The sequence below is a fragment of the Ptychodera flava genome, chromosome 11, assembly GCF_041260155.1.
Source record: "Ptychodera flava strain L36383 chromosome 11, AS_Pfla_20210202, whole genome shotgun sequence".
Taxonomy (NCBI): Eukaryota; Metazoa; Hemichordata; class Enteropneusta; family Ptychoderidae; genus Ptychodera; species Ptychodera flava.
In genome coordinates, this window is record NC_091938.1 from 36,215,712 (window position 1) to 36,243,412 (window position 27,701).

General features: G+C 37.6%; 1 protein-coding gene and 1 long non-coding RNA gene across 3 annotated transcripts in view; one reads left to right on the plus strand and one right to left on the minus strand.

Moving 5' to 3' along the window:
* The window catches only part of LOC139144180 (uncharacterized), a 104,901-nt gene extending 86,317 nt beyond the window's left edge, over window positions 1-18,584 (minus strand). Inside the window, exon 1 of one of the 2 annotated variants that reach the window (XR_011554778.1) lies at window positions 18,405-18,584. This is a non-coding gene — a long non-coding RNA (uncharacterized lncRNA). Of the gene's footprint in view, window positions 1-14,281; window positions 14,494-18,404 lie in introns of those variants that run through there. The other variant, XR_011554780.1, reaches the window with a different exon arrangement.
* Window positions 10,044-12,728, plus strand: LOC139144178 (uncharacterized). Its single transcript, XM_070714832.1, has 3 exons — window positions 10,044-10,403; window positions 11,264-11,456; window positions 12,435-12,728. Exons 1-3 carry the CDS (start codon window positions 10,154-10,156, stop codon window positions 12,469-12,471), a joined length of 480 nt encoding a protein of 159 aa, XP_070570933.1. The 5' UTR covers window positions 10,044-10,153; the 3' UTR covers window positions 12,472-12,728.
* Window positions 18,585-27,701: the final 9,117 nt, after the last annotated feature.

The window sequence follows — 27,701 nt, forward strand, 5'->3', positions numbered from 1 at the left end:
TAGGACTCCTGCAGGGATCCTTGGGTCCTACAGGGATCCTGTAGGACTTTTTTGTAAGGGTCAGTTTGACCTTTGACCCTTCCAGGGTCTGTGATGTATACGTATCACAGGTATGTCACTCCACAGATGAAACATCATCATTGCTTGCAAAGGTCTCTTGTCCAGGCTGCGTGAAGCTCCTAAAAATCAGATTTTGGTGGAGCAAGTCATCAGGTCGTGTCTTTTAAAGCACCATTCTATGGTTGCGTGTGACCTGTAAATAGCCAATCATGTGATTGCTTACAAGTACTTCAGTTCAAGATAGTGACATCCATTTGTAATGATTTGTGACCCCGAACAACATATCACATGTGTCTTTTCCAACAATCAAAAGAAAGAAGTGGGCTCAATTTCAAATGGCAACAATGTCTTTATCACAAGTAGAACTATGAAATGGCAAATCTTTGTGCTATCAATCACAGTTACCTGTCTAAACAAAACAGTCTTAGTTGTATCCCCACTCTTGTCATTATGCAGGAACAAAAAAGCAAGTTGCTGAATTATGTCACCTGAATCTGTGTTCTCATACAGTCTTCCGAAATCTCCTACATTGTTTTCCTTTCAGCGGCAGAAGTCAAGTGACCATTCAAGGGAAGAAAACACAAAAAAGCAGAAGAAAAAGAAGAAAAAGAACTAGAACTGCATAAATGCACCACAAGACACCACAGTGTAAATAATTATAATCTACTCTGATTATGAGAGAGGAAAGAGCAGAACAAGTCATTGACAATGACACAGTCCCCACTTGTTAATGGGTACTTTAATTACTAGTTCCCTGAGAGGAAAGAGTCCTCTCCATTAGTTAGGTCTGTGATTAAAAATACTGCAATACAGATGGAGCTAAATGGCCAAAAATGAGTTCCATGGGGGTGAAAACATAAAACCAATGTTAGCCGCCATACTAATTACAAAAGGTCATTAAAATGAATCAATTAGTACTTAATCAACAGGATGCTGCCAAAAATTTTTGCATCCTATCCTAACACTGACAGATTATCACCGGTACCATATTTCATAAAGTTTGATGCAGTACTTTGGGCATTCACCCTAAAAACAAAATCCATCATTGAAATGCAACTAGCAATTAATTTATATATATAAATGATACCACTAAGTGTCATTGATTGGCAGATAGGATGGGAAATGTATGTCTTCCCTGAGGGCAGCTCTGATATACTTATTGCTGCCCTCAGGGCAGATTAATAGATATACAATCATGCAATGATGTGTGAGCATAGGACATGTGTGTCTGCCCTCAGGGCAGATTGGTAGATAGTATAGAAAATGTATGTCTGCCCAAATGCCTGCCCAAAAGGACCTGTACAAATGGGTCTGGCTACCGTTAGGCTTTGTTGTGGCAGCAATAGGGGTTGTAGTGTGGCACCATGGCCATGTCGAAGTCAGTGGTAAGTTAAATGGTATTACATCAAGTATTCAACTCAGCTAATCCTAGCAAATCATGACATCTTGACACAAATGTGGTCAAATTTGTCCCTCGATAATTTACCTCGTCCATGCTGAAAAGCAGTAAATGGGAACTTTTGCACCCTAAATGTTTCCCCTTCTTTCCTTCAATCGTATTCCCAACAAGTAAATGTAGTGAAAGTGACCCAAGTGTCAATATTCATTGACGTGTGCCTTGAAAATACCTTCGCCATTGCAGTATTCAAATCATAGTGAGAACATACTTTGATTTTAAGCCATCTATATTCATATCAAGTCAACATTAATACATCATAAATTGAATCTGAGGATAGCAGCTCTGTTTCATGAAATGTTTCTATGATTCACTGCTTTCATAGGATTGACTATTACATTGTAATCTTTGTTAACTGCAGCTGTTCAAGAGGTGGTATGTCATGGCCTGATAAAAGAGACGGAAATTGCCGATCCCGAATTGCAGTCACTGAACGCTGGAATGCCGATGGGACACGAGGATGATAGCAATTTGAGAGTTGAAGTCACTGAGGTGTAGCTGGAAGCAACCAGAAGGTTTAAAGCGTTTTAAACTAGGTGGTGTTTTTTCTGATATTATGATCATGTTGTGACATAGCTTTAGTATCTTTTTATTATCACTGCCTGGCAGCCTATTTATACTGTTTATACTTCGTTCATGTTAGTATATCCATATATAAACACATAAACTGTGCGTCGTTTCACATACGTGCATGTACGTATGCAAGCATGCATGTATGCATGCGCACACACACAAACACACATATACATACACACATACATACATACATACATACAATACATACAATACATGCAAGCATACATGCATACATACATACATTTGCGAAGATGCCATATCGGATACATTTACGATTTACTGTATCAGAAATGGTCATTTACTAGTGCAAGTTCCATCATTGTTTGTTACCTAATGTGCAAGTTTACTTATTAATCAGACATGATCAATGCAAATATGATTCATCTGGCTGTTTGAACTGCTTAATTTCTGAAGAAAAAATAGACTTTTATTGAGAATGTGTACAGTAGTTTTGAAGTCACACATATTGCTATGTATTTTTTAAGAAAAAAGGTTTACAGAGAAAATACCCATGGAGACACTATGATTATTCGAGTGTGGGACCAAAAGGGCGCCATCAAGTTTTAGCTCTCACATGGCTCTTTGGAAGAGGGCATTCAGTATCATTGTAAAAATCATGAAAATGTATGAGCATTTTGCATGAATCCGAAACGTTTGCATCATTTGTCAATGATGACATCGCCCTCAGAATTGGAAGGGCTCTTTTTTTGGATCAAATCTCTTCTCTTCTGTTTTAAGCTTATAACACGATTGGAACTAATTTGGGATAATTGGATGGTGAAGTAATGTCTGTTCAATCTACAAATGTAACCTTATCTGCTTTTCTTTTCAAGTTACACACTTGTTTTATGAGTAATTTGTAATATTGCAACATTCAGCTATATGGCACCTAGCATTTTTGAGAAATTTGAAAAATATGAAGATCCAATTATCCCAAATTAGTTCCAATCGTGTTTTATGTTTAAAGCTAGGACTGTGACTGCACAGCTATTGAAAGCGCCATGAATCCAAGTTAATAATGGCTGACACTGTGACTTGCTGCTTTTAGACATTATTTCCATGGCAACATGAACCTTAAGGGGAACTTAAAGCAAATTTAGCTCCATTCCGTGATTACCAGTACATACTTTTAGCTGTAAGAGGAACTCAGTCATCAATATATGTTAAACACTTTAATTAATAATTCGTGAACGTTTACATATCTTTTAATGCAAACCTTTTTAGGATTCTTGTAGTTTATCATATTCATATTTCCTCCTTTGTTGTTGATTTCGTTTGTGTTATTTACGCACATTATGTAATACAGGGATTTATGAAAGTTCATACTTTTATTATTCATATCTAAAATAAAGATAATACAATACATCTGTGTAAAGTTACCGTTTGATTTTTTAGGATTCTTGTAGTTTACATGCTATCACAATTTGCTGTCCCCTGGCACATCATATCCATCCACTTTGCAAATAGCTGATAAAATAACATATCCATGGATGTCATACTTTTTCACTGATTATGACACAGTCGTATACAAAACTCTCAGTTACAAAATTTGTTCCCACAGGATTTATCTCACCCTAGAAACAGCTTAGTACAAGTCACTATGGATCTAAGAGCATTGTGAGCTGAAAAGCCATGGATTGTAAACGCTTTTCGCGAGACGTCACCTGTCAGTCAAATTGCAAAGCAATGCCCTTGGAGAGCATGACCTGATGACCTTATACGGTTTGCAGATAATGTCTAGGGCTTCGATTGGCCAATGTGTAGATACGGCTGACTTTACACCCACATTTCTCTCTCGATGAAGAGTTTGTACATAATGTGTGTAACTCAAGTATTTTGTTTTGACTGCAACTACCTCAACATTACCCCTGCTACATGAGTAAACATGCCACATAGTGGCTTTTCAGCAAGGCGCGATTCTGTATTCAAAAAGATTGATTTTCACGTCAACCCAAAGGTAGATGGAAATCCCTGCATCAGTCTTTCTGAACTAAATTTACGATATATGTATATATATAGTCCAAACTTAATTAATGGTCCAGTTACATTGCATAGGCTAGAAGTGATCAATATTCGTTTTTGAAGTTACGGTTCGTTTGAGAATCAGTACTATGCACTGAAATTTGGTGAAGTCTGGAGTACGCAGGTACCTAGCAAGCGTTGAGTAACATGAGGTGCATGCTATGGCCAGCTTTTCTTGTCCTGCCTGCGCAAATGTCTGACCTGGATTCTTGTGCCACAAGAATGACCAGGTCAATCGTCCAGTCAAAATTTGTGATGGTCGCATAAGTCGCAACACTTTGGATTGTTCGACCCTGGATCGCACCCTATATCAGGGCAGATACGCACACAAATGAATGCGAAATGATGCAAATGTTACAACACTGCTGTTGTATAAAGCCTACAGTCACATGCAGTTCGTTATATATCATTATATACTCCATATATCTGTATATTTAGGCGACAGGGAATCCTTCAATTTCGAGGATCAAAACAAAATAATTTAGAACTCACCTCGCTACATAATGAAGCTGTTTTGGTAGGCTTATTACGCGAAGATTACAAAATATATCGTCGGAATTCCCCACGCCAGCACTTTCCTCTTGTTCTTACTTCTCATGAAAGTATAAGGTATTCTCAATTACGGGTTAACATGCCACATTGCTGGCTATTCAAGGCCCAACAGGTGTTTTCGTTTCCGCGAAAGATAAATTGTTGATAGCTTATTCACAACGCCCTCTACATGAGATTACAAAGTTCATACGTGCCTTTCTGAGAAATCGTCGACGATGTTTGGCGGGAACCCCGTAATAGGCAACAATTGCAAAATATGATGGCAAGTACAAATGTCCAACTAGATATAAGGCCAGGGACTTGATCCCCGGGATCAAGTTTGTTCTAGTCTGTAAGGGGATTATGGAGTTTCATAGCTTTTTGTTTTCCATTGAAACTGTAATCTAGTAAGTAGATTTCCTTGCAAATCTGACGCCGACACAGGCCTTTAAGTAAACCACTGAAGCGCAAAGACCGACCAACATTTGTTTCGAGAAACGAGCTATTGAAAACTCAAAACCTAAGTAACGTGTATAAGAAACGTGCCTTATACAGATACAGCGTCAGGTTGGTAACGTCACCATCTCGACGTTGCCAGTCTGCAGAAATCGTGAAAATGGCGCATCTAGGTATCCAAATAAACATAACATAATTGTGAACGATTCGTACTATGCAAAATATTTGTTGCAAATATTCCGTCATATTTGAATAATCGCATGATTTTTTTCTCAAAGCACAACAAGTTAAGTTTGCAAATGAGAATCCTGTTGCACAATAGCGACAGCAAACTGTTAGGATCCAGTGTAAATTTTTGTACAAAGATGAGTACATGTTGCTGAGAAAAGTAACTGCAGCTATGACATTCAACAAGTGGCCTTATTCATCGATACTCCTCCGCCTGCTTGTCAAATGACTTGTTTTCTGACAATAAATATGGCAATATGCGCATTATGTATCAACTACTTAAAAGTATGGACTGAAGATCATTGCGCAAAGAAATATGACGAGCCAAGCGAACCGTGTTTTCGGCGTCATCGGTTGATACCTATAAAGCAGTCACATATAGAGGTCAGATTTTATTGTTTAGTGTGCCCTACCATTTATGAGGGATGATGTGAGTTACTAACCCTGTTTGTGACATACTGCCAATCAGTGAGATGTGCATGCAACGTACATATTTTGTATACGTGTTGGTTGTCACTTTTCTCCTAATATCACAGCACGTTTCCCTACACATTCATAAGAATTTGAAATTTAAGTGAAGTGTTGTAGTTTAAACCGCATATGTGAACGCTGTTGAGTTGGTCTGAAGATTCATAAATATGACATATCCTGTGAAAAACATTTGAAACGTACCCGAAGTAGAACAAAATTAAAGCTGCAATCGTCAGTAAAGGCGTCTATATAACCGGGTATGCTTAGAGTGTGCTATTTCTGTCACATGTCCTACGTGTTCTGTGTGCGCATGCGTGCATGTCACACACTCCTGATAAGACCAGTCGTAATCTAAAAAATCGCCAAATAAAAATGTTGAGAAACGTTATGGAGAGATAGTTCCTTCTGAAGGTAGAATGCGCCTCGAAAGTGAAAGACTTAAACGTTTGCGGAAATTTTTCCTGAGGAATCTTTCGACCATTCTCTTTCAAACTCAAGAATAGCAATCGGGTGTGATCGTGCAGATTTTGGTACTAGAATAACAAATAACCCAAGATTTACCGATATTTAAGATTCAAAATGGCTGCCATCCCTGTGTTAACTGCATGGAGAAATAAAATTTTGGATTTTCGAAAATAGAAGACGGTGAAAAAAAAATTTCTACACCAAGAGCTTTAAAATGAACCCCCACAAGTGGTATATGAGAAAAGAATTGTAAAACTTTGAGAGTCTGAATATCTGTCCGCGATGCGACAATGAAGGTGAGTCAGACGTGAAAGGAATCCTTGTGTCATGTATGATCAAAAACACATGGTGCATAAGACAATGGAATTTTTCATGGTTCATATGTAAACTGTTTTTGCTTTAGATTAAAGAAATACATTTTATAGAGCTTTATGATAACATTACTCGCGATAAGCAATCAATAATTGTTGTGTCTTATACATTACCGTTTAGAGTATCTACAATGCTCCCGACAGTTCATTCACTGCTACCATAACTTGTATACCTTGCTTTTATCTCGTGACGGTCGCCATCCTTGCCTAACAATTCCATAGTAGCGTTTGTCACTCTGGCAAGTTTAGAAGATATTTAAAAGTTGTGCCGTGGCTTTGATAGAATGGGCATCTGAAACATCCGCGTATAATACCAGTACTTTATAATGCAGAACATTCACGTGCAAACTATACCGTCGACACATGGATGTAACGTGGTATTTTACATTTGGCGAGCATCCAAATTCGATTATATTTAGCCCATGCATTTTAAGCACAAAGCAAATTTTAGATGTCAAAGTAATTCCAATACCCACATCATTGGTATACACTCCAGACTGTTTTTTTCAGAAAAATGGAGAAAGGTACTTAAATTACAAGTAGAGTGCCAATATTACTGGCATAGCTTACTCAGAGACTGATATGTAACTTTAAGAGTGTTGATTCAGCCTGAGTGTTGGACTTTTACGATATAGCTTACAACGTGGATATACAATGGGGATTCCCCAACGAAAAAAAACACGGTTACAACATTCCTATTTAATGCAAAAGGTTTACTAATATGATCAAAAGACAACGTTGGAACCTAAATTATTTCAAATCACTTCATCAGTGAGAGCAGTACGCCAAGACTTTCCCAGACGAATCTTTTTCTCCAAACATGTCATCAACCAACTGTTTCAAAATAACTTTACTCTTTTTGCATTTGAGTAAGCTGTTATTGGCAAATCCCGAATGTGATTGCGGACCTGACAGATTCTGCGACAGTTTGTACCAATTTTGCCAGTCTTGTGATCTTTGTAAAGGCGAAAGTCGAGTTCCTGACGTGAACTGCAATCAGTGCACAGAAGGTAGGAGTTTTTTTCCAACAGAGGTACCAGTGATAGTTTTTCTCATTGTTATCATACGATCTGTTCTGATAATGCTTGTTTGTTATTACATATGAATGGCAAAACAATCACTCCTCGAATACCTTGCCCTAATCATCGAATAGTCAGGTGAAGTATGCAAATTCTAACCATGACTTTGAACACAGAGGGACCTTTCTTTGACTGAGTGCCGTAAACACATTTAATATCATTTGCCTACATATCAATACTTTTGCTTTACTGTCACTTCAAAAATTGACTTCTCCAGAATATTTTCTTCGTTTTATTTTCACTAGTCTCAGGAAGCATTTAGATAGAAAGGTAAACGGATGACATCATATCATGTCGTTCATAGATTATTATATGTGCATCTCCGTGTTTATTGCAGTGTTGATCTGAACCACGAAAAGTGAACTTTTTGTAATGACATAAGCATTTCATTATTGGTTTTATCTGTTCATAAGAAATGCTGAACAATAAAGAAAGCACGATGTTTAATGTATCTTGTACAGGGAATGTTGTTTTCTTTCTATGGGACACATGGTTGCCATCTGTGACAAGCAGGTCCTAATGATCAGTGAGTGTGCAGTGTTTACAGGCATGATGTCCACATGACTGCCAGCCAGCTAGTTGCTGGCAGGCTGTCAACCAGTGATCACGTGATAAACCAGTCTGGATGCATGACATGCGTAAATTTGAAACGCGTGAAGTAGAAATTTACAATATATTAATATTAACAAGATTTTCTTGACCTTTCGGTCGACTGTGTGATTGGCTAAATGACGAACCAAGCTTTTTTGACGGACTATATGACCGATTTATAAGTATTGGGGAACATTTGGTTTTACAAAGGGTAACCTGCGTTCATTTGGTTAGTAAGATGTTTGTTTATTCGTTTGTTTGTTTATTCGGGGATGACGTCACATCAACTCATCAACATAAGATGACAAACAAAACAGCCTAGGGTCGTCCTCTCCTTGATCGATTCGTGTTTTTGTGGATCGTACTATTCGTATCTCTCCTAATGCATTGCATATATGTTTCCATTGATAGATTTCACCGAAGAAACACAACGGACAATGACCTTAATCTTGACGTCAATGGTCTGAAGAACAGTTGGAATGGTACAGTCGTCGCTGCATTGATGATTGTGTGCGTCGTTCTAGATGTTGGAATCATCGTACTAATAGTCATTTTTAGGAATAAAAGGGTCGATAAAAATCCGCAAAAATCCTTGCAGTGGATTTAAGAAAATTCTTTCCGAAAGGTTAGGCACTATCTTTGTACTATTAAACAGTAAATTTAGATAACATGAATATGCGCGTTTTACAGTGGTCTGTATCTGTGACCTCCATTCTTTCAGAGTTTTGCTTCCATGGAAACGCCTTTGTAGCTTCTGCACATGAAATTAACAAGATTTGTTAGAGCTTTTTAAATACCGTCGAATACAAAGCTAAAGCGAAACGGTAAGCAAATGTATACCCATACTTTATCTAAACTGAAATCTGTTGTTTCTAACAATTTTTGTGTTCGATAATTTTACAGATGGCCAGATCAGTTTATGATATTGACAAATGATGGAGTACAATCACTTATGGCATGAGTAAGAGCTGCAAGACCGAGTTTAATATTATGTGGAACAAAGAGAAGATAAGGCCAAGCTGACTCCCATCATGCAGTACTTCATAGAATGAACTTTTACTAGAATTAAAAATACATCAAGTTTACGCGAGGGATGGGGGTGACTGCAACCATATCGTGCAGGAATGATCAACTTTGGGCTGAGATAAATGACTTGTCCGAAGCCTGACCAATGACAAAATGCGTTCCATCAAAAATCAAATTAATCTTACATATTCATAATGTTTACATCTCAAAGTTATTCTGTATTAAGACTACACTATGAAATATTCCGTAATGATTCTTTCACACTCATTTAGAGTCATGGCGATTTCCATAAATGCATTTTTAATACATTTACCACAGGCTATCTCAATAATCTTTTGAAACAAAATACTGTTATTTTAGTCGCTGTCAAGCTTATATCCAATAAAATAAACTGATGTTTACAAACCACTTATACGTACTCTGATTTGGCACTCTGAATATTATTTTTATCAACTTTTTCTAATTTTTTTGTTTAATTTTATATGTCGTGTGTTTCTTTCCTTTGTAAAGTAAATTCGCAGAGATTTTTATTAACTTTGAACGTCTACTTTTCGCCGAGCTACATTCCCTTGTGGTCAAACTGGCAACACATGACGTCATGCATAATTGTTTGAATTGCGGTGTGTGCCCATGCGCATAAACTAAGTGTGGGGACTCCCCGCACACTTATTAATGAGCATTGTTATGTATATATATTGTGTGTATCCGGAATACCGAGTCACGCTGTGCAAAGTTGCACTGGAAAGTTCCACTGTTTGGCAAAGAACATTGGCCAACAAAACCTGCATTTTAATTTTTTGTGCAATTCTGTGACTACCTTAATGGCGATGAATCATCGGAGAGCAGCGATTATTTTTGATCAGTTACAACGGAGGTCAATATGGAATTTCAAACTCAGGTACAAGATATTTCTGGTAGTGCTAGTGGTGTTTATCAGCACTGTTTATGGAGATGAATGCAGCTGTGAAGTTGGGAAGTTTTGTGATAGTATACACGGACTGTGTCAGCTATGCACTCTTTGCGAGTCTTTACCGGATGACAACTGTGCTATGTGCCCACATATTGATGGAGGTAAGCAAAACAAGTGAAGTTTATTCTTCGGGGAGAGATCTATAAACTTATAATTTTTCACGTATCTTTGCATTCGAGATCATTCAAACACAGTGAAATCTTGCGTATCTGTATTAATGGGAAATATTTATAAACCTGTATTTTCCAGAACGGATTATACATGTATTCATAACTTTCCAAAAATACAACCATTAAATATCAAACCACAGAATGTGATTTTAACTGTTGAGCGAAGTTGTGATTTTAAACGATTTCTCGACTGTGTTATATATTTTGGATTCAGTAAACTGCGCGCCTGGCTTCCACGTGCAAGTATCGTGCTCCATTCATATTATTAATTTTTTGGCGGGATTCCAAACTACACCATTGCGCATAGATCCGTGTTGTAAAGTTTGAATGGTACATGTGAAGGATGTCTAGTCATATATTCATTTACACTGCGTTCCACATGCTTTGTTTTGACTTTTATTTTGGAATCACAGGTGTAGTTTTCTCGGTAGCAGATTACATTATTTTGCTGCAATGAAATAGATGTAATCGATGTTGAATAATGATTTGCAATAGTAAGATTGTTCATCATCATCATCATTAGAAATTGGATTACAGAACAAACCAAATATCTGACTCGGGCAAAGATTGACAGCATTCCCGCTACATCTCTCCAGGGATAACGATGGATAACACAACCACAGTATAAAAATGAAACAAACCAGGTAGTTGTCATAGAGCACGCGGACAATTATCCGCAGGTTTTTACCTCCATAGATAGACTACTGTCCATGTTTCTACTGTCTACGCGGTAACTTTTGCTCACTTTTTTGTTACAAAGGAGGTGCCTTTTTTCGCACATATTTTAACAGACACGAATGCTGATGGCGCAAATACCAATGATCAAGGTCAAGGAGGGGAAATCAACAACTGGAGCAACATGGGTGTGGATGCCACTGTTGCTGGTTGCTTGTGGAGGTGTTACTGCCTTGGTCACAGTCTTCGTACTGAGAAGACGGTCAAGAAAGAGAGAAAGCAAAACAAATGGCACGATTATAGGGCCAGGTAACGCGAAGGAAAATATCTAACAAATATTAAGGGCTTCGTCATAAGCGATAGATGTATGAGTTTTTCCCAAAAACATCTATGCATTATGTTTGGGATGTTATTACGAAAATACCGCAAGGGATGCACGAGGATATGGGCCGCAGTATCGCCCGACGTGCATTTTTTGGGGATTTTCCTGTTAATCCTACTATTATAAATCTTGCACTCGTGACTTAGGCGGCAAATTGGCCGAGTATTGACTTTTTGCGAGCAATGTCAACAATTTTTCTTCCAATTTATAACACTACCCTGGAAGCGCTTCAGGATAGCGTGTGAACTACACGTACAGAGCGCGAGACTTATTTCTGGCAATAGTCCAATGCAATGGGTCTCTTGAAACCGTTCAATAGTGAACGCCCAGAGACAGTAGCAGGCTGCACATGGGGCAAGGTGACGCCTAGAAACGGTAAATATTACCGAACGAGCGTTCCTCATGGCTTTTTAGCGAACGCAATATTATATTGTTCTCGATTGTAGGAGTATTTTCAGTAACGTAAAGTCCCGAATGTTGGAACAAACACATTTCATTTTCGATGATGGCTGCGTAGAAGTTAGAGCATGATCATGCCGGTACATCGTTTACTTAAGAGCTTTAAAATGTCAAGTACAAATTGAATACAACCTACACCAATCGAGTAGCAACGATAGAATGCACTGTGATAGCTGTTTAATTAAGGGGACATCTCTCCTTGTTGATTTACGACATAGCTATTCCCACAACTTGAACTTAAGTAAATCTTTCTCTTCTGGTCCTTTTGTATACCCTAAAAAGAGTCAGATAGACCAAAGTCTCGTAGATTTGAAAAGTCCCAATATTCACTTACAGAGGTACGCACAAAAGACAGTTTTGTATCTCTCTCCAACTCAAGGATGACTTTGCGAATGTCATGTCATGATTGTTAATTTGCAAAATCAAGGTCAATTTGTTGTTTGCAGAAACTGGTCCACCTCAGCCGGACAGACAATTATATGAGCTGCAGGGAGACAACAATGGCAAACTCCATCAGACGACGAGAATTACCATGACGGGAGCGAAGGAGATTCATTGGCTGATGAGGACAATCCAAGTCACACAGAAAGTATCGTGTAGGACAAAATATTTACAGTAGTGTTTCAAGGCCTTTCGTTTTAATGTTATGGTCTACAGTGCATTTCACCTAGGTACCGCAACTCTGCGTATGAGACGGACACAATCCACGTTCAAAACAAATGATAAGCTTGGGTATCACGACACATTTCAAATCCACCGACTCATTGATTAATTACAGTAAACCAGCATGGGACAGCCGCTCTGTCTAGACTGAGAGATACACTTGATCTACATTGTATTGCTTTTTAGTTAGTTTCTGTTGAGAATACCTTCACCTCTTGAACTCTTAGCTGAAATTGTAAAAGAAACAGTTACATTGTAGATCAAGTCTAGTCAACTGTTTATCTCTCAGTCCAGACAGCGGCTGCCCCATGCTGGTTTACTTTAACTAATCGACGAGTCGGTGACTTTGAAATGTGTCCGTGATACCCAAGCTAATCGTGTGTTTTTGTACGTGGATTGTAAACGTCTCAAACGCTGATTTGCGGTACTTAGGTGAAATGCACTGTAACCGATTCAAGATTTACATGTGTGCTATTTTACTTTCTATCCATGATTTACAGTTTTTGTATAAATATATAGTCCTTCTTATACAGCAAATTATAAACAAGTGCATGACCAAAGCGCATGATTCATTAATAAGTTCGTGGTCCTATGACCTTATCGTTTGGAGTACAGGTCTAATATTTCGGTGTTTGAAACTCAGAACGTTGTCGTTATCATCAAAATATTTTTGTAGTTTTGTGAAGTGCCATAATTAGCAGAAACTTTTGTCTTATATTACATAAAATGCCGTTATTTTTTTATTGCACAGCTGCCAACATATCTTACTTTTGTGAGCATAGTTATTTTTAGACCTATTTACCATGTGAAAATCAAAGGTTACCAATAAATTTCCATCTTTAATGTTATTCAAAAAAGACGGGACTTCGAAGATTATTGGATGGTCATTAAAATGTATTGCCTAAGGATTAGGCCAAAAAAAGAGAAAGTGGTCAGGTCTTTCTTTAAAAAATGCGACGCGCATTTATATTATTTTATTTTATTTTTCCCTCAAGGGAGGGAGGAGGGTCAGTTTTATAGTTTTATCAATATAGTCACATGTATACTGTTCATGCAGTCACTGATCATGCCCCCAAAGAATTTTCTCTTTCTCTTCAGCAATTTTGGCTTGGTGTCAGCCGCGGCCGCAGGCCACAAACAGAAAAAAAGGGTGACGCGCTGTTGTTCACGTGACGCGCGCGCTGACCAGAAACATTACTTTTTCTTTTTTTGGCCTTACCCTGGGTTTTTTTATGTGAGTTAAGAAATACACGGCTGACGACATGAATACCCTCGCCCCGCTCTCTGATTTCCATGTCTAGTAACCTTTTACCGAGGAGAGTTCATGAACTTTGTTGTAGATATTATAAACAGGATTGCCCAGGGGCCACAACATGTCGCGCTATGATTGCGACGTAAACAAACCCTGATCTTACGCACTGTAAAATTCTACATACAACAGTAGCTGCAAATGTAATGTGGTGAGGTACGATCGCCAGTTAATTGATGACGGGCTGAGCATTGAAGCAATGTCTCCGACCATTGCAGTCGGAATTTAAAACCGCACTAACCATTCATTGTAGAGTTACATGCTTGCCTGCACGGTGCAATTTTCATAATATTTTATACATAACAGTATAGGCCTACTCACAGAATTCCAGCGTCACTACTATGATGGTTGGTGTACAGCTTGGCTACAATTTTCTTTATCGTCCAACGTTTATCGTATGTCACTTTGTGAAACAAATTTGTCAATTTCGCCTTATGTCCATGACTCGGGTGCCAATGCTACAATCGTAAACATACACCTGTAGCCGCCTACGTATCTAGTTTTTTGTTGCCTTGACTGTTGTCATGACTCTGACGTGTTGTGCGCATGCGTCAATACTTCAATTGACTCGGCGCTACCTGCATGACAGCTACCCACTTGTCCCAAATAATACCGGAATAAAAATCGACCTTTGAGATTATGACAATCCTTGAAACATGATCTACATAACAACTGAGTCAGACAACAACGCATCGCGGCACCTAACTATGACTAATGTCCAAACTATTGTGACCGTGCAGTAAGATGGACTCAGGAATCGACCATTTGATAATAGAGAGGGTTGTTAAACCAGTTGCTGCCTTTTAAAAATATTTTGTGACGAAAGAGCAAGACTATAAGGGAAAACAATATGCCGACTCCGAAAATCTTGGAAAAGTAAACAAAAAATGGCATATCTTCTTTCTTATTACTCATCTCCAAATGCCTAATAGTCTCCCTTAAACCTTCCCTTGAAACCATGGTCAAATTGATCAATAATTTATCTCATGTCAGCATAATTTTGATTCACGAGGTGGACCTGACACTGTTCTATTTACTTGAGGCCAGATATTATGTTCAAATCAATGTTTTCCGTATTTTCTGTCGTTTGCACCCATCTGAAATATCTAAAACGCCTAATAATATTTTCTTGAGGAATATACAATCTAATATCGCATAACATGTAAAAACATTAAAGGATGGGATATTTTCTCTTCTATTTCCTTGGAGTTATAGATTACTCAGATTTTTTATAAATACTTTTCTTCAGTGTAGATTTGCAATTAGTGTCATTTCACAGAAAAATGCGTCTCATAAAAACTTTCTCTTCATGATCTAAGAGGAATTAGACGTAGACTGATCGAAATTTCGGCATCTGCGCATGTCGATGGGAAATTCCCTGGACGAATGAAAGCGATGCATGTTTTCACATGCAAAGAATTGAAGCAGTTATGTGAATGGAATTACCCGTTACGCAGCAACTGAATGACGTCACAGTGAAACTCTTTTCTGACGTCAAGCTAGCGATGCAATAGTATATACTCTTTGCATGTCAGCTAACTTCTGTAACACGTCATGGACACCTGTCGCATCATTTGCTATTTGCTTATTTTCATATAGTGTCTAGCGTTTTGTCATATATGCACATATGCCATTATTACCTGCAGAGTTCGATGATTATAAAGCATTTATGTTAGAGATTACTAAGTATATCTGTGTGTGTCAGCTTGAATGTCGATGTGTCACAAACATAACGCTCCCTGTCGGAAAGTGAGCAGACGATATCAGCTATTTCATTGTTTGTTGGCAAACTGTCTGCAGTTTCTATATTGTAAATGAAGTTCGAACCATAACAGTAATGTCCGGTCATAAAAGAAGTAAACGGCAAAAATGTTTATTTCATGAAAATCTCCAGAATGGACAAGAACATGATTTTCAGTGAATTGTATAACTGAAATATACTTAACGGTGATTTTTATTTGACTTGACCTGATAGCGTATGCCATGATACAGCTTAATAATGATTTTTTTTGTTTTTTTTTTGTTTTGCTTTTTTACAGAAATCTTCTCCGTACCAAGATTTTCTCACCGATTTTGAATAACTTAACCCGAAAGCTGTTGTTTCAGTGAACACGGCAGCTGATGGGTAATTTTTTGCAGGAATTAATGTAGAGGGTCCTAAATGAATCTTGTAGTTCAATGATATATTCTGGGTGACCCTTGAAGAACTACGGGGTTTTAGGGGATTCAGAATCATATACGTATAGCGCGAAATTCATGACAATCGAACTCAACGGCATAGTTATTAATAACGTTAGATCAACTGCGCAATTTGTTGTCAACATTATAATTTCTGTGAGATCTACAGCATAACGCAATGCGTATGGTCGGTCCATGTTTAGCAACACTTCCTGTTTAAAAAATCGTGAGTTTTAGTTTTGTTGATGGAGGCAAGTAATTATCGTCATCTTTTCAATGTAACTAACTTATAATACAACATTTGAACTTTGGTCTAGAAACACATAAGATGAGTCAATGTTGATCTCGGTGAATAATCTGTGCAATGCATACAACAGAGTAACCACAATAGATTGCCACATCATCGCAATTTGTATAATACGTCAAGCACGAATGCACGTGAGCAAAAAACACGTCACTTTTATAAAAAGAGAAATAAATGAAAGCCTGACCTACCCTATCCATCAGTTTTTCCGACAGTCGTTTTTCCAACTCGATATAAATCCCAGCATGTTTCAATGTTTAAAGTCTTCTTGACCAAAATGCAAAATGTTTTAAACATATCTGATTTTAGCATGGCATTTCTTTCGTATTACTGAGGGCGGGCTTTGTTGAGTTAATTGATACACCAGACCGGAAAGGGACAGTCATATATATCAATCTCAGTATTGAATATCTGACGAGAATGAATTTCCACGAGTTTATAATATTATTCAATATTTATATGAAATACTAGGACATATTTTCAGGGCATTTCTACATCTAGGATAATTACACATGATTTCCCTTACCTTATTTTCTAATTAAATGGAATGGTTTCGGAATGAAAGAAAAGGAAAGATTAGATGTTTATGACACAGTAGCCGAAGTCAAGCCAGTCTTTCTTATTGAAAACTCATCTCTCCTGTACGGTAGGCATCTAAGTTACTTTCTCTTTAAAAACATTGGAGGATTGGTCAGCTATATACAGTTTAATAAGTGAAATAGTCAAGTCAAAGTCATAAAAACCATAAAAATTGATTAAACGCAACACACATAATATCGAATATATCGGAACTGTTCGAATCTGGCATTGATGATGTAATGTAACTGCTTCTCAATCAGCTGTATCGTACTTCATACATCCGGTATGTTTATGGAGCTTAACTTAGGGAACCGTCATTGTTTACGGCCTGGGGGTGGGAGGAATGTAAGGAGGTCACTCAAAAGATTAAAAGCTACAAGGGGGGGTTGCTCAAAATGTGGAGGGGAAGAAGGGGTTACTCAGTTTTTGGTGCAAAATGAATCGAAACACCTCTCAGATTGCACCATTTCACACCAATTTCTCTCGCGCTCTCCCCCGTTCGGGTGTTCTAATAGTTTTACTTAGTAAAAATACAAACTGAAAACACCTCTCATATTGCACCTGACTGCATCATTGCACACATCAATTTCTCAATTTTTCCACTCGAGAGGGTACAACCTCCTCTGACACTTTACCTCTCAGCCTCCTGCGTGTTCCACCCCGGTACTTTCAAATTCTTCCCTATCAGATATCTCAGTGACAACCTGGTCATGATACCCATCCAAAGTAAATAATACTATATGGTTGGATATTGGTCACAGCGTGAGCTTTTATATCTACATTTTATTGTGACTTTGAATTTCATTTTGTTGGTTTCATCTTTTTCAACCTTCGTGATATAACCGATAATAATCTAGCAGGGTACAGCAGGATATGAAAGATATTTACTGTTGCTGAATCGTCGCGAATCGTAATGCCTCGTCTTTTCTCTATGAACGCCCTCAAGCGGTTACTTTTTGAATATTGTACGTGGCGGCCGAATGAATGAGTATAGGCATTTTCATATCAACGATGACTTAGCTGAAGAGTAACAATTGAAACTACATGTGTTGGGCCAAAAGCATGTATCGTTGTACATTGATTGTGCAAAGGCCATATTGTTATTATATCTAGACTGAAAATGTATTGATACGAAAATAATTAATCGCCAGAGGCCTATTAAAAAGAATTTAATTTTCCCGCATTGGCGCGCATTCCGATATAAGTGAAAAGATGCTATCAAATTTTCGCACATCTGATCAACAACTTCATCGATATAGCCTAAAACTCAGCCTAGATCCAAAGTTGAACGCAAAGTCTCTAACATGTATTAATAATTCTTGCTACAGCGTGACTGTTATTGATGAAAATGGTTGAAAGAAACTGGACGTTTTGTTTACTTACCGGGAACTGTTGACCTTCAACCGGGCAATAAGGAAGGTAAAAGTCATCGTGTTAAACCGAACAAAAATTATCGTGTACTTCCTTAACCGGGTACCATAACAGCACTACTGAACACAGACGGTATCAAAATGTACTGTTGTCGTAGCCATTGCAACTTAAGTTTGACGTCTTGGTAAAGTATTTTCGTGTGATTCATACTGAAACCGTTTCTGAAAGTTACCCGGGTTTTTCCCAGCAAGTGGGTGTCAAGATTTGACTGATAAGTCACGCGAATCCTTCTACATGTCGATCCGGGCATGTCGCCTCTACTTTTTGTGTACTTTACTTTACTATAGATAGGTCTTTAAGGATTATCTATGGTGATTACAGCCAGTCCGATTATTTCGTTTGACTAAGGCATTCAGTAGTTTTTCTTCCATAGATCTACGAACCCATATTCATTTCTCATAATGCTTTTACCATGTTGGCTCCCTGTCACATAGTTTGAATTTATTTCATACCCTCTTGGAGCTCGATAAAACAGCATCAATGAGGAAGTGAAACGTCACGATTACAAACAATCAAATGCGCTGGTTTATTTCTCTATACGTGAATACATAAAATTACGAAAATCACCTTTTCCGTGCTCTTCTCACTTGTTTTATATACATCTGCAGTTGTTTTGTAACGATCAACATAAGTGTTTGTTTGTAAACAACAGAAGTCAAATCGTCGCATGTATTATTGCAATTTGAAGGCAGAGAAAAATCGAGCATTTTCTGGATAATCCATAAGGAGGTGTTATATGAGGAGAGATTACGACACTATGACTCAGCAGCGTGATGTAGTAAACATCGCTATTACGCACCCGACAATAGTATCGTAAACAAAGATACATGGCATGGTTCATATTCCGGGGAATCCCCCGCCCACGCGAACTTTGTGCTCTCAATAGTCGAGTAACCTTTGACCTGACCATTTTCTCGGGTGCTCAGGTAGTGAATTAAACATAAATATAACTCTGACCGTCTCTGCTGGGGCAGAACTTGTCAACAACTCCGTTCTACGGACAGCAGCCTCATTCAGCAATCACTTGCATCGTTATTTGTCTTTTTAATGACCGTTCTAACTTTCACCTATTACCGGAAGGACAACCTTAAACTACTGGTTCAAACTTTATTAATCTAAAAAATATATTAAATTTAGAAGTATAAAACATTTGCGTATGTTCATTTCTAACGACTCCTCCACAGTCCAATGGTGCACTTATCCATTACAGTTTCGATCATAGACAAGTTTGAGTACTGGTTGGAATTAGCTGACCATTTACGAAAGTATCGTTAATACCCCAGATGCAGAACTGAAGGACAAGGGCAATGACAGGTATATTTGACAAACAGGTGTGTAGTCCCCGCTATTAAAGGTCAGTGAGAGGGATACAAACATACCCAGAGCTTACATTACCTGTTTTCTTTGACGTCGCGATATGTTAGAATTGCAAGCTACTACATACAGTACAGTACCAGTATAACATCCTGCAACTTTGCAAGTAATTTATGAGCGTTAAAGGTACAGAAGCGAAAGTATCATTTGAGATAGTTTAGCGACAAATTCATGGCTGTCTTGATATCAGGGTAAGACAAATGCTGTACAAAGAGGTGCAATTAGAGAACACCGTAATTTCAAAATGTACCAGGTCCTGTAAACTGAGAGGTGAAATAACCTACGGTGACCCTTTCATTGACTCGTTAATTACGATCAAGTTCAATTCAAGGTCAATTTTCTGCTTACCTAAATACACCTGTGTCTTGAATCCTCATCTGATCACAGCCATCACGGATCGAATATGAAAATCACGAGATTCAGGCTAGACACAATGCAATATGTAAATTGACGGTAACACAGGTGAAATACACTGGCCCGTGACACCAATCATGGGAACGGAACATTATTTTATTATTCTCAGTGCAAGGTCTTACTTCCAGCGAATTCTTTATTTGAATTTACTTTAAGCTTGGCTGCTCTGGGAAATGAAAATTTTGCTCAAAAGTGTCTGTTTTCATATCGGGCCTTTCTTCTGTGGTCAAATACGTATTTCCAAGTTTGGGTGTCTCTTTGTGTGGTATAAGTGTTGCCTGGCGTGAGAGAGAGAGAGAGAGAGAGAGAGAGAGAGAGAGAGAGAGAGAGAGAGAGAGAGAGGCTGTAATCAGAATTACGTTGACTTGGTCTTTTCGGTACGTTTAACGTTTGGACTAAAATTTCTTCTGATACACCAGATGGCTGATGTGAGTTAATAGAATAACAGAAAAAATGAGCCGATATTTGTAAAACTGTACTGAAATCACGTGATCAGGTGGCATTGCTTTGTCTGTGGAGAGAACATCACATGTCCATTGTGCGCCCGCACAATTCAAAGATTCATAAATGTGGAAATAGATCAAACTTTGATTTCTATACTTACTTTTTGGTTTACACGAACTGCAAGATTACTTTTTATGAATATTTCATCCACGCAGGATACTAAAAGAAATCTTGCCTCTGTGACCTTTGTCACGCCAAAACTCGTCGACCCTGGTCCCTCAGAACTGTATACTGTGTTCTCTTTTCATGAAATGGTATGTGCCGTGATTGACGCGGTAAAACTTTCAACCAATCGGCTGCGCCATCGCGCATACATACTCGGTGTTGATATGACAACGTCAAATTTTAAATGGAACCTTTTTGTATTTAAGGTGGTATTTATTGGTACGATAATGAAATGTAACAGTGCTTGTCAAAAAAGTATAAGGCCAAAGTAAGTAAATTCTTTGTTTTGCGTCCACTCAAAATCCTAAAAGGTACGCGGGTAAGCGGCTAAAAAACACACACAGAAAATTTAACACAAAATCTGTTTGCCTTTATTGGACAATTTTTCTCAGACCACATGAGTACTCCTGTCACAGTATGACACACTGTATGATCAATGTATACATTTTCATAACAAATGGATCAAAATAAACAGTCATTCTTTGACGTTTGCTTTTCTTTTATTAGTTTTAGATTTCTTTCTTGTGCATTCAAAGTGTCCACATGTCAATACCATTGCACAGCAACTTGACAGCCTCATCAAATTACTTTAATCTGGACAGTTTGAGGAATGGGTACACTATAACAGTATACAGTAGCGGTCTTTTGTCCTCAAGTTCTTGTACGTTTTTTTCAAGTTTATTATAATGTCTATGCTCTGATGGAATGTCATAGTTTGCTGAAAGGTGTCTGTTTTGAAAGAAAACACCAAGCAGAAATGGTAACTTGTAGCCTCTGCATTCAATTTTAGAAAGATGGGGCATCGGGGAGAAGAAGAAATTGGTGATATAATTGACAAAAGTATTCCCTGTAGCTTCCTCGGGACCATCCGTAAAACCATCACCTTTCCTTTCCATTAAATAAAAGAGAGCATTTCGCAATTGTCAGTCTCCACACACAGACTCATCAGATCCAAATTTAGGTGGAAGCTTCACATCTATATGAATACTTTGCATTTTCAAAGTACCACACTCCAGATTGATTGAAAAGATGAAGTATCATGGCATAAATGGAAATATTCTACAGTGAGTCAAAGCATAATTGACAAATACAAAACAGCGAGTAGTCATAAATGGAGCATCATCTGAATGGAGAATACGTCACAAGAGGTGTCCCAAAGGGTTCAGTTCTTGGACCAGTACTCTTTCTAATCTACATCAATCATGCTGGCGGTGAAATTAGTTCTGAACTCAAAAAATTACTGACAATATCAAGACATATCATCCCTTGCGAAATTGTAGTGATCCTTAAATTCTACAAGCTGATTTGAACAAGCTACAAAAATGAGTGAATACTGGCGGACGCATATTGGCTACAACAACCCCTTCAATGAATACTCAATGACCAATATTTCACTGGGACGTACAACTAAAGAAATGACTTGGGCGATCTACTTCATTTACCTTAAAACCTTCAAGCAAATGTGATAAGTTTGCAAAAAAGCAAACAGAATGTTGATCTCATCAAACGATCATTGTCGATCAAATAAAAAAAATGTCATTCTTCGTCTTTACAAGCAACTTGTGAGACCACAGCTCGAACATGCAGTACAAGCTTGGTCACCATGTCTACAAAAGGACATAAAAATCTTAGCATGGCAAATAATACCTAAACTAAGTCTTCAACACTACAATTATCAAAATAGACTCAAACAGCTTGGTTTAATAACACTTGAACAAAGAAGAATTCGCGGCGACATGATTCAACTCTAGAGTTATAAAAGGCCATGACCACTGTAACCTTTCACTTGAGTTAGCAGCCGACTCGAGAACTTGAGGACACTGTCCCAAACTTCATAAACTAACCGTTCGACTTAACACAAGAAAGTAATTTTTCAGCAAGAGTTGTGGACACCTGGAATAAATTGCCAGTCGATGTCATTAATGCAGAAAGCGTGACCTCCTTCAAGAGCAGCTGCGACCGCCTACTACAAGTTTGAACTTTCACAGAGGGATTCTAATATACTTTCCCATACCCAAACTGTACGTAAAAGCCTTTCGTTTACAGTACTGATCACTGGTTTATTTTTGTTGCAAGTTTAAATGGACGAACTAACCATTTGTGGCAAACCTAAAAGACCAATTAACTTGGATAGGCCTCAACACTTTCCGATTTTTCCGTCTGCCATACTCTCTGAGTCGTGGTACCCAAGTCCAATCGGCCGACTGAATCTCTCTCTGTTCAAGTCCCGATTGCTCGCAATGACCATGTCTTCAAGTTGCCATGCAAAGGTCTCCTGTTTTTTAACTTCGATTATTTCCCTGCTTTCATCCATTTTTTATCGTGACGACAAAGCCACAACAGGCAAAGCCACAACAGACAGCGAGAACGTGAGGCCCCGGCGTGAGGCTGAGAGTATCGACAGGGGTAAATATGTAGAGAGTACTGTTTTACGTCACCGCATGGAATCTGATTGCCGTAAAGGAGTGTTTCGTCGCAAAGTTAAAAGCCACGACTTGTTTTTGCGACAAAATAGCGCCACCAACGGCGAACTTTTGAAAGGAAAGTTTGTGTTTTTTTTCCGAAAAATCTCCAAAAACCTAGGCGCGCGCGGACGCAAAACAAAGAATTTACTTACTTTGGCCTAACGAGAGTTCTCAATTATCAGTTGTTGTTGGAAGTAGTTTAATTTGTTTTTACAATTTATCTTTATTTTAGTGCCTTTAGATTTATCCATAGCAATTTCTTTCTCAGGATGGTAATTGTGTTTGAATCCTACTGGTAAATCATAGCAAAGACTAGTTTCGGAACATTTATCTCATACAAATAGCAAAACAATTGATCTATACAATGAGCCTGAGACTGGAACATTTCACAACTTTACTCACCACTTTCCACGTGTAACTCTTGATCAGAGTTTTTACCAGAGTGGCCAGCGCAGAAGATCAGTTGAGGTAGTTAGCACCTCAAAACTGAAGACCTAAACTTTTGCTCAAACTTTGCGTGATAGATCTTTGAGCCGATCCCTTTTAAAATAAAGAATAAAATCGGGGTCATCGAGCAAAATTTTATACTAGCGAAATTACACATTTGCCGACATTTGTAATTCAAAATCAACCAATTTGTAATTCATAATCAACCAATTTAATGCTTCTCACCATCATCTTGATTCATTTTGAAGTCGACAATGATTGCTAATGTGTTGATGGACAGCTGTCAGTAGAAGTTGGATATACAGAAATATTTATTGGTTTACAAAGATAAATGTTTCTATGGACTTGGGGATTAGAGTGCGTGCATAGGGAGCCTCTCTGGTCAATGGACTTGTAATTTCGGCTACGGTTGGGACAAACTTTTCCAGAATCAAGAACCAATTTCCGAAAACTTGATCCCCGGAATGAATGAATTGCAGACCTTATCGATACATTTTACAACCAAAAATAGGCCACTAAACTTTCCAATAGTTGTTGACGAAACCACATAGCTACAACTTTGCCGAAAGTGCAGGATAGAGAAGAGTGTCTTCGAAAGATGGACGGAGCCGACTCTTTCAACAACAAACCAACCCCTAACGGATCCACCTATGAGCTATCCCGGCCAATAGCAACACAAACTGACCAAAAGCTGAAGCGAGAGTCATGCTGTTTAGTATGGTTTATGTCATTATTTACCATCAAGGTTGAAGAAATTGCCTCTGGCATTGAGAAAGTTTTAGTAGCGCCCTTCCTTGCCTCATTTGCAGATTACCAAAGACAACCAGCCCCGCCTTTGCCATAATAACACACACAGGTGTGAATATATATATATATATATATATATATATATATATATATATATATATATATATAATATATATATAATATATATATATATATATATATATGACACCCTGCACCTCTGCCATAATAACACACACACGTATGAAATAAATATATATATATATATATATATATATATATATATATATATGATGACAGTGAGTCATGGACTTGACTCCTAGACATGGCTGCAGAATTCTAGACAATCTGAGTGGAAATAGCACCGCCAAAGCAGTTTTGTTTCAAACCCTGTAGGGCCTGCACAAAACTCTTGTTCTTGGAATGCTGACACAGGTTACTGGGGTGAATATTGCTGATAATCAATGTATTGCCAGTCATATTGACAACTTTATCTGTGAAAATGGCCACTATCAATTTACATTGACAATTTACACACAGACATTGGCAGAGATCTTAGTTACATAATTCATCATTTAACGTTTGTGGGTGGGGTCATTATAGGACAAAATATGAGTAGTGGTAGTCATAATATATTGGAGAAATGGAAATTCCAGAATAATTTGATGTCAATCTCTCAGCACTCTTGCAATGTTGAGATCAAAGGTGAAATATGAGCTTTAAAATGTATGGTTCCTGGCAGTACTTTTCAATTTTGTTAATCAGTTAGACTGGGTTCAAGTCAGTGCAATTTTAAAAAAATAAAATCATTTGTATTAATTTTTCTTGTGTCTCTCCTTTTTCAGACAAATCTATTTGAACTTTGGCAGAACAAGCCAGGTTTTCCTAGCAATTCAACACGTAACCTTTGATTCTGCGCATTATTGAGTTAGTTTCTGCTGGATTCCGGGAGAAACTCCCCGGTATAGTAAACCCCACTAATTGCGTTCACCTCATGCACTTACGCATTTCATATGAAAACAGAACACAAAATCATCGCGTTCACCCAACTCAAAACATTCACAATCACAGACTTGAACCAAGTGTATTAATCAGTAAGTGTGACATACCTAAGAGGGAATTAGGAAAACATTTGTCTAGGCCAATATTGAAATGAACAATGCAATTCCATCACAACAATGAGTTGCAAAAACACCTTGCATAGTAGATAGACTATTCACAATTTGATCCAAATCAAGAATTTTTCAAAACTTTTCTGTACAGCATATATATCTTCTTTATCAACCTTACATCTTGTAAGTTATTAGCTGCTGAAGCACAGTTGTTTATGAATCACTGATATGACTTTCCTGGTGTTCTTTGTAACATTGTAGTTGCCCATAAGCTGCATTTTCTCTGTTCTTGCATGCATAATTTCCAAAACATCATCTAACTTTGCGGACAAATATTTATTTGCATATGATTGAGAGAAGAATGACATTATAACAATCAACCTCACAATACAAAATACCATGGACCAATATGTCATATGTAAAAATGCTCCGACTAATATCTTTTATTTCTTTTATCGAACAACACTGCACAGGTCACGTTTGTTCAAAATAAACAACATCTGTGTAAGGACATTAGCTATACTGTGTTTACAGTAGAAATGCAAATCACATCATGTTTGAAATTATAACTAAGCAAAGAAGATCCAAGATATGTTGGGAGGAGAAAGTTTACTAACCTTACTAATACACAACTCTAGAATACTATGGATATAAATTATAATACTCTGCATACAAATGCCTATATGTAAATTCAACAATGGAAAGCTACATAATTGTCATGCCGTGTGATACATTATTATAATTACATATCGTACATAGATGAGGTACTTTCATTATAAAATTGAAATATTACACTTCTGAAGGAGATTGCTGGTACAAATGTAGAAATTATTGCATAGTACTTGGTGCTATTGAAAAAGAGTCCCTCGATCATGTGACCTCTGTATACCTACAGTGTGATTGTCTGTTGGAAATCAGGTACGACGAGTCCATTCTACCGGACTAGAAATCTCTTTATTCTATTGGACCGAAAATCTCTCCTGTTGTAAGTTGTTGCTTTGTATTCGTCCTGGCAATTTTGCACACATACATATACACCAATTCATATACATTTTTTAATGTTACAAATGAGGTACTGCTTTCTGTCTAATCTGGATATGGAACTAGGAACCATAGATTTATCTTAGAAGGTATAGATCTGTAGTTTTCTGTAAATGATTGATTTGGAGGGAGCTTCTTTATGATAAATTTTTCTGCACGTGTGAATTTAAGCAAAAAATGCTAACAATATTGGTTTTTGAAAATCCAGTTAGCTACAAGGTGATGGTAGATTTGACACGTATTTCAAGGCATGGAAGTTTTCCCTGATAAAGAAATGACATGTCACTGGTTACATATTACATACATCTTGCCAAATTTTCTACATAATAGGCAAACACTTAAAAAATATCTGCAGGAAAAATGTGATCAAACAAATTGATTCAAATAGAGATCAATCAAAATACAGACACTTCAATTACAAGAGTAAGGAATGTATTCACAGTAAAATTCGCATATTTAGTCTTTTTTTCCCTTTCCTTCAATGGTTTTGTCCCAGTCCCATGGATTTTATGGTTAAGTTGGACCTTTATACTGGGAAATGGGGGTGAAACGGTTAAACAATATTTTGTGACACACAACCTACCAGATCATTTGGATTACCTTGTCTATTAAATGATGATGATTTTTCAAATAATGGCCAACACAAATCTTGAATAAAATATTTCTGAATTACAAAAACTTACAGCTATGTAATATTCTCATTAAGGGATCGCTAGTTTCAAAGTTATCATTTGCATTCCCTAAATATCATCATTAATGTCTAGATTAATGCTATTTTTGCATTAAGCTTGACTGCTGTATTTGGAGACAGTGAAAGTTCAAATGCTTGGGGATTTGCAAATTTATCAAACCTTTTCAAACATTTCTCATTAACCTTTGAACCCGGCTCGGACAGAATGTCCGATGACCTCATAGAGTACCAGGGGGTCAGGGTGCAAAGGTTAATGTACATGGAGTACAAAATATTCAAATTAAATCCTAAC

Coding starts and splice junctions, on each gene's coding strand:
- LOC139144178 (XM_070714832.1), top strand. CDS start 10,154: ATGGCGATGAATCATCGGAGAGCAGCGATTATTTTTGATCAGTTACAA. Junction 10,404..11,263: donor GTGCCCACATATTGATGGAG/GTAAGCAAAACA, acceptor ATATTTTAACAG/ACACGAATGCTGATGGCGCA. Junction 11,457..12,434: donor TGGCACGATTATAGGGCCAG/GTAACGCGAAGG, acceptor TGTTGTTTGCAG/AAACTGGTCCACCTCAGCCG.